This window comes from Dipteris shenzhenensis, chromosome 5, assembly GCF_047967505.1.
Source record: "Dipteris shenzhenensis isolate YYH24624 ecotype China chromosome 5, Dip_SZ_1.0, whole genome shotgun sequence".
NCBI lineage: Eukaryota > Viridiplantae > Streptophyta > Polypodiopsida > Gleicheniales > Dipteridaceae > Dipteris > Dipteris shenzhenensis.
This window is the reverse complement of record NC_141600.1, coordinates 37,863,250-37,874,316: the sequence shown is the minus strand read 5'-3', so window position 1 is coordinate 37,874,316 and position 11,067 is coordinate 37,863,250. Positions and strand designations below refer to the sequence as shown.

Genomic DNA, 11,067 nt, shown 5'->3' with positions numbered 1-11,067 from the left:
AGGAGACTCCAGTCATCCATCAGATTAACAAATGGAAAGCCCGTCTTCTCGAGATCTCGAATCGGAAGGGAGCTAGCACAAAGGTGGAGGGGTGGGGCGGGATAGTAGGTGGCAACCGAGTGAGTTGAGCAGAGAGAGGGGATATCTGAGACAATGGTGAAGTGAGTCCAATAGAATACTAAGAGTAGATGGGGTGATAGGGACGAAAACAAGTACTATGGACCAATCTGGATCTATAGAGACTGCAAAGTAGATGTGGAACTTGGTGCAACAACTGTAGTAGCGACCGATGTGGATGTGAAAGTAGTAGGTGAGGATCCCGAAGATGATGATAATAATGAAGATGAAGCTGCCAATGTGAATGATGATGCAACGTTCTTTGTTATTGCTTTGTTGTCCACTCCTAATGTGCTCCAATTGACGCATGTATTTACATCTTCGAGATTCAATTGTTTTGGATTCTTGTCCTCTTTCCTGGTTCTTCCCTTAGCCTTGTCGTTCTGCCTTTCGCCTTCCCCATGATGTTGATGCTGATTTTGACTCTTTTTCAGGATGATCTAACGGGAGCGGCAGTCATGAGGACCCCCTAGCCCATAACGCTGTGTGAGCAGACCTGGCAAGGCAGCGGAGGCTGGTAAGGTGGGAGAGGGGTGGCTGAGGGCAGCGCAGGAGGGAGCTGCAGTGAGGGGGGGTTGAGGCGGCAAGGGGGTGGCTTAGGGCATCCAGAAGGGAGCTGCAGCGAAGGGGGGGGGCTGAGGCGGCGAGGCGGGGGCTGAGAGAGGAAGGGGAGAGAGGGAGAGAGAGAGAGAGAGAGAGATGGTGGGCTGAGTGAGGGGAGAGATAGGATGGGACAGGTCAGCAGTGGGCAGAGAGGGCTGGGAAGGGCAATGAATAGGAAGGGGGTGAAGGTAAGGGGCTGGAGAGAGGATGCCGGCAGCAGGATGGGAAGGCGAACAGAGAGGAATGGGATTGGCAGAGAGGGGCAGATGCAGCAGGGCTGAAAAGGGAGGCAAACAAATAGGCAGCAGGGATGGGAAGGAGAAGGAGAGAGAGAGAGAGAGAGAGAGAGAGGGGGTCAGGGGGGGGTAAAAGGGAGGAACTTCTGGATTACTTGCCTACAATGAAGTTAAATCATCCATCAATGTACTATTTGTCTTCCATTACATAGAATACTTTAGTGATTTACCTCTACAGACAACTCAACTGAAAGGGCATCACAATATGAAAGGCATCATCATACTCGGGGACAAAATTAGGGGCGATTTTTAGCCCAATGATGACTTTAGAGGCTTCTCCAGGTTGGACGGGCTAATTTTCAGAGCTTCAAATGTGATAAATTTGACCAAAAATACAAGTGTGCTAGTATTTAGAGCCCCAAATTTGATGAATTCACCATGAAAATAGTAGTACGGCCTCAGTAAGTCTAATATTTGTTACTGTACATTGGGAATACACTTCATAATTGAGCGGATTCCACAGGTTGAAAACCCTGGGGACATATGTCCAGAAGTAATCTTTTGTCACATCAGCATCTTCTTAAATAGCAAAATTGTTTACACCTTGAGCTTTGTTACATTAAATAGCTTTCCCACAACTTTCATATCATAATTGCAACCAGATACTCTACAGATACATCGCAGGGATGACTGATGCCCATACGAAACTCTGTAAACTTGAGTACTAATTTCACATACAGAGGAACGAAAGTGATTTGAAAATTGAAAGCTGTACTCTTTTGTTACAGCTAACTGCACTCAGCATGCAACCGAACATTCAGTACACTGACTGAATCAAGGTCCTAGGCCCATAATGGGCTTGCAATCAACTGAATTGATCTCAATGCAGCGTGGCTGCTGCCACAGTAATGATTTGAGCAATGTGCCCAGTTTCTTCCAGTATTAAGGACAGAGAGGGGTCACCTTGTTCAAAGCATCTCATGAAGAACTCCAATTGATACATATACATTACACTTCCAATAAGTCAAGCTCAATAATTTAAATGTTTCCTGCACCTGAATTTTGATGCCTTTAAAAACCTGTCAAATACTGCTGGCTGGCTGATCAACATCAGCTGCAGATATCAACGCATAGTTACAAAGGACCAATTGCAGAACATAAAAGCAGCCACTCGCACACTGTGGTCAGCAGTGATCACTCTCCAGCCAGTAGCATGCTCAAATGAAACAGCTCGGCCAGTGCTGCTGGTAATGCACACTCCTGCTGGCAAGCGTGCATAACCCTGCACCAAAGTCCCAGTATACACATCAATGAACACAATGGAACACCCCCCTAAGCATACCAAAGAAATCCAAAACTAGCTTCAATACAAAAATGCATACCTCCTTCTGTATGAAAGGTGGAGGGTGGGAATAATCGGTCTTTCTGCACCCATCATTGAACATGCGTTCAAGTGACAATTCCCTAAGAGCAGTTGAATTAGTCTCCAACATTTCCAAAGCCGCATTGTTGGCAAATATGAACTCTGGTAAAGGCTGCTTCACACAACTTCCAACATTTAGGCCCAAAAAAATGCAAGCAAACCAATGAATAAGTTATTTTTCCCCATTCCAAGAAAAGTGGGATTTTTGGGGCCACGCAATCATTTGAGAAAAATACCAGGGCACAATTACTACCGTGAAGTGAAAAAATAAAGCAGAGCCATGAAATGACCTTCCAAGCACAGCAGACAATTGAATGTCTGAGAGTCCAGAAACTTTTGAATATGACTTCAGCACTCCCATCCTTATTAGGTAAAAGATCCTGGCCCAAATGAATCCTGCACAGCGTAGTAGCTCAAATAATGTTTTCAAGTATTCCTTTCAGACATAGAGATGTACACACCCATGGTTGCAGATGCAGATATATTTCGTTCTTACTTGCCAAACAGTCTGCCATGCTACCAAATAATAGGGCATTCGACCATCAGACGTGTGATTGGAGGCACTATTAGAGTCCCTTTCTCATGTGATAGACATATGACTTTTGCACAGCATGCATACACAGTGAAGCTAGTAAAAGAGGAACATGCTTAAAGAAGTGGTTTGCAACTTTAACAGACATAAGCCCGGACTAGAAAACCCATTCACAGCACACTGCAAATGGCATGATTCAATTTTCTCTTCTGACTGAATGAGTACCAAAGACTCTGAAGTGGGACAGGAATTATGTATACATGTAGCATTGTCTCAGTGGGTGATTTACAGCTGCACTAATGAAAGCACAAAATAACACTACTCTGGCATTTTATAGAACAAAATGACTTCACAAAATATGCTGGTGCAAAAGGAATGAATACATGGGCAGTTCAACGGTAGGAGAGGCATGGACAAAACACGTCATTCCCACATATCCTTTCACAAATGAGGCAAACATTTTTACCTGTAGCTGTCAGCTATCTGCTGAACAAGTAACAGAGCTTCTACTCCATATAGTGGATCCATGAGGGATACCAAGCGAGGAGGACACAGGGAAACAGCAGCCTGCTGAACAAAATCAACCAGAGCTTGCACATGCCGCTGAGCTTTTAGAGCCACAATATCACGGCTTTCCAACTCATACATATATTGGAAAGCTATAGTTAAAACCGATTTCGTCTCTTGTGTTGAGTGAGTAATATAATTTTGTATCCTGCTATTCTCTGATCTGGCCTCAAGGGTGGAAGCTAGATCCAAGGTCTGAGACGAAGTTGACCCTTCCTGGATGATACAAAACAATCAAGAGGAATCCATTTATTTGGATGCATAGATCAGCATGTATGTGGCACATTATACATAAACAAGACAAATGGGAAATCTATATTCACAGTATCAACTTACACTGTGACTATCCAAATGCACAACGCGGAAGCCAGATGGAAGAAGAGGAGCCTCATCTGGAACAGATGCATCTATTGGAGCAAAAATCAACTGAGCGTAAGCACTGACTGCCGTGTCTTCGACGCCAGTAGAGAGCTTCAGGCCAAACATAAGGAAAAGAATATCAGTAGCAAGATGATATGCCACTTTTCTCTTGAACAAATAAATAGCCATGCCAAGAGATTGCAGGCCACCAATAGTACCTGCAGCAGAAAGTTGTCTGATTGAGATATATCATCACTGCTTGGCGACGTGGCCCTCTGAAGTCTCACCACCTCCAATACCTGAGCAAAAAGTCCATGTCAGATGACATGGCCAATAATCAGCTACTTTACCAGCATCACTTGATCTCTTAAATCAATTCATGAAATTCTTTGGCATGAAGTTGAAGAAACCACCTCATCTTGCCCTAGTATTGGTTGAAATACTTGCACAGAACTGTACTTTCGCTTTGGCAGGTTGTCATCCAGGCTTGTTCTTGAGGCGTTTGCCTGGCTTATCTCAGTATCAAAGTCTGTCCAAGCTGTCCGTCGCTCTCTCAAAAAGCGCACCAACAAAGGAGGAGGGACACTCTGGAAGGAGGAAAATAAAGTACAACACGTAAATAAACAAGCATGACAAAGGACCATAATTGAACTCACAGCTTATTCACCTACTTGTAGGAGCAAGGAAGCCTTTGCACATATTATGCCCCCTCTCACAGCTGTCCCAGATTCTCCAAACTGCCTATAATCAGTGCGTGGATTGATGTAAACGCTGACAGTATTGGGCCCATCATTTATGATTGAGACCCACCCTTCATCAGGGAAACAGTTCACAGCATCGTTGAAACCTCTGAAAAGCACAATAGGAGCAACAAATCAGTCTCTTGTATGACCGCTTTCTCATGTAAGAGTAAAAACAATGGACACAAGGTACTACATGATCACCTGACAAGACGATGACTGAAACCCCGTAATGAAGAGGTTGGGTTGTTTACCAAACCCATTTCTGCTCGCTCTCTGGCAACACTATGTAAATGACATAAAACCTGCAGTTCAACAAGCTCAAAGAAATTAGTTAGAACAAAAGGAACCTATAAAGGCCCTCCTCACGATGCGCACAGCATTTAACAATGGCATGCATACAGAAGACATGGGCTCTGGACAACACGGATCTTGCTCGTTTACATACAGCAATCTAATGTTTGTTTGGGAATGTTTGTTTGGGAAGCATGTTAGTAATATGCCAAACACTGTATAATAAATGATAAGATAATTCTTACAAGCATCTAAGTTTTTCTGTCGTTCTTGTTGGAAGAATATCATGTACATAAATCCAGGTAGGTCATAACCTCATCGTTTCAAAACAAGAAGAAATAGCACACAGTACCAATTCATTCAAGACCTGAAGGGATTGCTACCATGACAAATGAATTTGTCCTTGTCATAGAGCATCACAAACTGTTCATGAAACGAGGACAACAGAGTACATTATGGAGAACACGGGATCACCTTAAGATTTATGTCGCCTACCACCATTACCATTGACCTCCCTTGTTCGCAAGGTCGAATTAAAAACCCACTTGGTAGCATTTCTGCACGAACAAACCCTGGCATCGTAGGGACTTCTTGCATACCTTGCCCAGCAGCCAAGGACCTTTCACATATCTGTCCAAGTATAAAGAAAGTTCAGCAGTTACAAAAGCCTACTGATACCTTCAATGAAACATGTCTCATATTTGGTCTCAAGATTTACCACCAAACTCCCATCCTCCAAGCAGCAAGTAAACCTAATAGTCCAGAAGTCTCTTGGGGCAACCAATGTGGTAGGAGCATACATCTGGAGAGCAAAACGAGAAAAGCTTAGATGTGCGTCTTTGGACATAACCAGTCGGAAAGCCAGATTCGAGAGAGAGAGTTGATCACAGTCAAATCACAGTTTACATATCTTCATAGGACTACACTACACCCTGTCTTACAGAGAGAATTTCAGTCGCTAATGAAGGATTGATTAAGAACCTGAGTATGAATAAGTTCCACCAATCTCCCACCATCAGCTATGAAAGTAGCTAGAATATCCTGTCTTCTGCAGTCTTGAAGCCATGAAGCTCGATTCTTGACAATTTCAGCAACCTATAATGTGGTTGTATCCTTGTTAGAAGTAGGCAGACAAAGAGCATTCATGTGTCAAATGAATGTTTAGCACAAATTCCCGCACCTTGATGGGTTCAATATTAACAAGGGTGCACGTTTGGGCAGTAGCAACTCCACAAGATGAAAGAGCTAAAGCCCCAGTGGAATCCGGACCAGGCTGAACAGTAGAAGCATGGCATGAATTTTTAATGAAAAACAGTGTACAGAAGTCTCAGCTTTACAGATTCCTGAGCTTGCTTACCTTCATCCCAGGCAACTGGATCCCATCCACCGTATTTCCTGTGGCCTTTGCTAGAAATTCTGCCAAGGTCTTCTGTGCAATGGTCGATAGTCTGCTCTCGCAAGTAAGAATCATGTCTTAATTACCTCAAAATGATAATGCCCCACAACAAATTATCAAGTCTCTAAGACTAAAAGAGGAGGTGGGACTTTACTGAGAGATGCTCCATTCTTGAGATGGATGCTGAGGAGAGTGATGCTGTCCACTCGTGACAACAGACTCTGAGCTGGTGTCAGTTGTGGCCATGATTACCTGATTGAGCAATAAAATTAACATAAGGCGTCTTAAAAGAAGCAATCACAAGAAAGTACATAAGGGAATGATCTATTTCACCCAACTTGGAGGACAATACTAGGAACCACGTAGCAGAAGCAAAACAAAGCCTACTATCCACTTTCAATCATTCTTTTAACTTCATTATACTTGCAAACTATTGCAAATATATGTTCTCACACATGCATACAAATCCCCACACCCATAAAAACATGAGCATACATCTTTACAAAGGCCCTCATCCTAAGTTTCTGGCAGCGCTCATGAAGTGGGGGGTAGACTCAGCTACGTTCTCTTCATCCAAAGCTCAAGCTGTGTTAAAAAAAGATTCGTTCACATAGTCTTCATTATCTTTAAAGCGGAAGTACAAATCGTGACCATGGTTAGCAGTACTTGCTACCCCTGCTTTTCTATATTATCAAGTCTTAAGTGAGCCCAAATGATTCTTCAAGAGCATCTCACGCAGTGAAGATGGTCTCAGAAAGCCTTTAATGAGCGTCCAAAAGATGTGTTGATTCTTATTGGTGATCTTTTGTCGATCCTGACTATTCAGAGCATAAAATTGTTTCAAGGAACCTTTATCCAAAGCAGAAACCTGGAAATGAACACCCTGACGGTGTTCGAAAAGGGGCAGAGAAAGCTTGGGTAGATTTACATCAGAAAATTAACAACAGCTGAAGCAGGCAGCCACTATATGAAACACGTACATAACATACGCGTCTTGGCGTCAAAAAGAAGGGGAGAGTAATGTAAAAGTGGCTATTACATAGCAGTTCGGAGGTGCATCCAAGCCGTAGGCTGTACATCGAATTCGACTACAATAACGACAAGAATTAAAGGAACAGATTTCAAAAAGTGATGTATGGCATTTCCTTATAGAAATCCTTTACCTTAGGTTCCGTGAACTGGTACAATTTACTAGAAGGATAAGGAAGCTACAGGAGGGAACCAACCGGCTGCAAAACTCGTTGATTAAGGTCAGCATTTGGCTGCTGTAGCTGTAGCTGTTGCCGCAGGTATTGATTCTCCGAGATCAGCTGCCCTGCTTGTTTCTGCAATCTCTCGTTTTCCTCCAAAAGTATTTGATTCATAGAATTCAGCTTCGAGTTCCAACTCTGGAGACGGCTGGTTTCCTTCCGCTGTTTTTCCCTACACCTGAAATGCACACGTCACATGTCATGCTTCCTAGACCCTGCACTTATCTATCGCGAATGCCGGATCGCATCCCAGAAAACAGAGTTCTCGTATATTACCTAGGATCACGTCGGCACTTACCGCCTATTTTGAAACCAAACTTTCAGCTGCTTCTGGCCGATGTTCGCAAGAATGGGACACTCTTTGATGAGCTGCTGTCGACGTGTAGAACTGGGTTTTGGACAGTCATTGTATACCCGCTCAAGAATTTCAACCTGCTCGGGAGTGTAACGGGCATACTTGCCACAATCCACGGAAGCCTTTCCATCTTTGCCTTTTGTCGTGCCCATGTCAATCCCACGTTCCTAGAACCGTCTAATTTGAGTGACCAGAATCTTTCACTCCAGCCATAAAAACAAGAACCTCCCAGAAAATCTGAGTCTTTCACACAAAGACGTTATCATGCTCCATACACTTGCAAGCCGTGAGGAAGCATGGAACTAAACTATGGGATCGAAAGTCCTGGCTTGAAAGTTGCGAAATTGTCACGGTAACAGAAGGTACCCATTTCGAAGTACCGGGCTTAGGTTGATACTAAGAGCTGAAGGAAGCTAGGTGGACACGGGAAAGATGAAACGCTATAGATTATGTCGTTGCACCATGGGATACACGTTCCGAGTGTTCAAATGCATGGGGGGAAGGTGAGAGAAGCTTCAAGTCAGGGTGGTCTGAAAAGGGCAGCAGGAGACACAATGACCTACCATTGATTGCGAAGAAAAGGTGCAGGAGGGAGTACTGACAGCTTCGGTGGAGGAGATAAACAAGAGGATGGAAGGGTAGGAGAACACAGAGAAGGAGAGGAGAGAACTCGAGAGGGGAGAGATTTGCAAGGAGAATGAGAGCCTAGAGGTAATGCAAGGCAAAAATGGGCATGTCAGTGCGGAAATCTAAAGACTAAAGCCTAAAGGTGTGCTGGATGCGGCTTGACTGGCATCAATTCCAAGAGAGGACAACAAGCTTCGAAGGACAAGCGACACAATCCTGACAAATCCCACAAACTACGAGGCTATGGAGGCCGTGCGGCCCACGGGTGGCTATGGCCTTGCTCCCAAGGTGCTCCTCCATAAAGAAACAGTGCAAAGACCGAGGAGTTCAAAGCGAGAGAGAGGCAGGATTCTGGGTTTTTCTATATATCACAAAAACCAGCAGCGAGGAAGGTAATGTCTGTGCTAGCTACAGTGGCAGCACAGTGGATGATGGATCATCGAGGTTTGGATTTGCTTCAGGGGGAGGATTGGATTCAATGTGGGTGATTGTGCTGACTACTACTACTACTACTCGTGATGAAATGGGTGTGTTCAAGAATTGCAGAAAAGGCTCTAAAAGAAGGGATTGTGTGCAATGGAAGAGAGAGAGAGATGGGTTGTCAAGATTCGAAGGTGGGTGCCAATGCAGGACCCAGTTTTGGAGCTGCAAAGTCGGTGGAAGGGAATGGGAAAGAGCTCAGAGGAGATGGGCTTCTCTTTAGTGGGGGCCTATTGGCCTGCAAATGGGCATGGCTGTTCATACCTTTGCGGTAATGTGAAGTGTTTGACCTGGACTCTCTGCACAGTGTCTGAGCATCTTCTTGCGATCAAATAATTTAAGTAGATTATTTCTGGGCTTGATAGCAGCAACAATTGATGCTAATTTGTTGTAACCTGCAGGCCTATAAGCTATACAAAATCATGGGTGATAAGAAATGCATAATTTTGCCTGGACCATTATCTTCACTTGGACAGATTTGGCTACAAAGAGCTCAAGTAAATGGGTATTGCGCCCCAAATTATCGGCATCAGGACCTGCAAAATATACCTCAAAAACCTTCTGGATTTGGAGGACGGAAAATTATAAGAGTCCGTAAAAGGTACATGTGATGATCCTCGGGCATAGTCCCATAAATGGGGGACATAAACCATTATTATCCCATAATTAGCAGAAAAGAAAGATTGACTAGACTAGCCGAGGAAGTGGAGCCTGGAGGCAGATGCAGGCTAACCGCGAAATGTACTTCAGGAGGAAAAATGCACTTTCCCCCCCATTAAACTAGTTTCAAAAATTTGAAAGTTTTTTAAATAGAATTTTTGACTAAAGAAGGGAGATTTTAAGAAATTGTGGGAAATTGTATTACTTTAAATGTTAAAAGTTACATTGTATAAAGTTTCTGCCGCCATGGATGGCTGCTCAAATTTAAGCAAGAGGAGAGCCCACAATTCCAAATTGCAAAATAAAGACCAAGGGGACAAAGAGATAGGGACGGAGGGAGGAAGGAATGAACGATAGCGATTGTTCAGGTGGTGGCAACTTATGAAGAGAGAGAAAAATGGACAGCTGCTCTCCACTAACACCAAAATATATCGCCCACAAATATTTTTCATATTATCCCTTCCCCCATAAGCTCCTATTGCACATACTTCTCTCCTTATTAGCATCAATTTACAATCAATTTACAAATGCTAAGTCCTTCTTAGTCATCAATTTACGTGTTTTCTTCCCATCAATTTACAAATGCTAAGTCCATTCTCTTCTTATTAGTCATCAATTTACATGTTTTCTTCCCATGATCCGCCAATATTCTACTTTTGTGGACCAATGTACTTTTAAAGTTACCTACCAACGCCCACTCTAGTCCCTCCTTCCCACCTACAACCTAGTTGAGCATGCTTATCTAGCTTAACCTAAGCATGGTGAGAGCATGATGTCATATGACTCATGCTTGCATCTTAACTTCACTGTGCCTCCTATGGTTTAAGGCTGTTCACATTTCCCTTTTGCTTTAGTCTTTTTAACTCTTGTGCCTCCTATGGTTTAAGGCGGTTCACATTTCCCTTTTGCTTTAGTCTTTTTAACTCTTTTTTTCTGGCTTGTTAACCTAGTCAATTTAGAGTCTAGACTTCCTTTTTTGATTAATAGAAAAGGTACCCTAGGCCTACGCTTAGACAGCCTTTTTAGTCAATGACACGGCCTATCAAAGCTCATTTTCAAAACTTATTTGTTAAGCACTAGTGATTGTTCCTATGACTCTCTCTCTAGCTGATAGTCGTGAGTGTGGATTAATGTGGATATTCAATTGTTGTTGCCACTCCCAGTAGCTAAATTCTTGTTAGCTGATCTTATAAACGATAAGCTGCCGAATTTGATTTTCCAACGTAGCGTATCCACTATTGATGCCCTTATGTAGCATATACTCGGAAGGAACTGAACTTTGACTGTTTAAAATCTATGTTATAAGCTGCTTTTCCAACGTGTTTGTTTGTTTGTTTGTTTGTGTTCCGATCCCAAACGATAAACTACCGCATGCAGTAGCTGTAGCTACACGGTTTTCAAAAGGGTCTCCATCCGCCACAGAAGAA

At 43.3% G+C, this 11,067-nt stretch overlaps 1 protein-coding gene across 1 annotated transcript; it reads right to left on the bottom strand.

The window, feature by feature from the left end:
- Positions 1-1,403: 1,403 nt before the first annotated feature.
- On the bottom strand, positions 1,404-9,030 carry LOC147901982 (homeobox-leucine zipper protein HOX32-like). The gene is made up of 17 exons (XM_087374602.1): positions 7,817-9,030; positions 7,495-7,696; positions 6,423-6,520; positions 6,230-6,320; positions 6,053-6,145; positions 5,854-5,967; positions 5,591-5,674; positions 5,347-5,502; positions 4,783-4,883; positions 4,510-4,687; positions 4,252-4,425; positions 4,057-4,137; positions 3,815-3,949; positions 3,378-3,694; positions 2,670-2,775; positions 2,339-2,491; positions 1,404-2,238 (listed from the first exon to the last, which is right to left on the bottom strand). The coding sequence occupies exons 1-17, from the start codon at positions 8,023-8,025 to the stop codon at positions 2,080-2,082; spliced, it is 2,451 nt and encodes an 816-aa protein (XP_087230728.1). The 5' UTR covers positions 8,026-9,030; the 3' UTR covers positions 1,404-2,079.
- Between the last annotated feature and the right edge of the window lie 2,037 nt (positions 9,031-11,067).

Bases quoted from the DNA above. Each gene is read 5' to 3' on its own strand.
- LOC147901982 (XM_087374602.1), bottom strand. From the start codon at position 8,025: ATGGGCACGACAAAAGGCAAAGATGGAAAGGCTTCCGTGGATTGTGGC. The intron at 5,968-6,052 runs GTGCGGGAATTT...ACCACATTATAG, and splicing joins TTAATATTGAACCCATCAAG to GTTGCTGAAATTGTCAAGAA. The intron at 5,503-5,590 runs GTAAATCTTGAG...ATACTTGGACAG, and splicing joins TGGAGGATGGGAGTTTGGTG to ATATGTGAAAGGTCCTTGGC.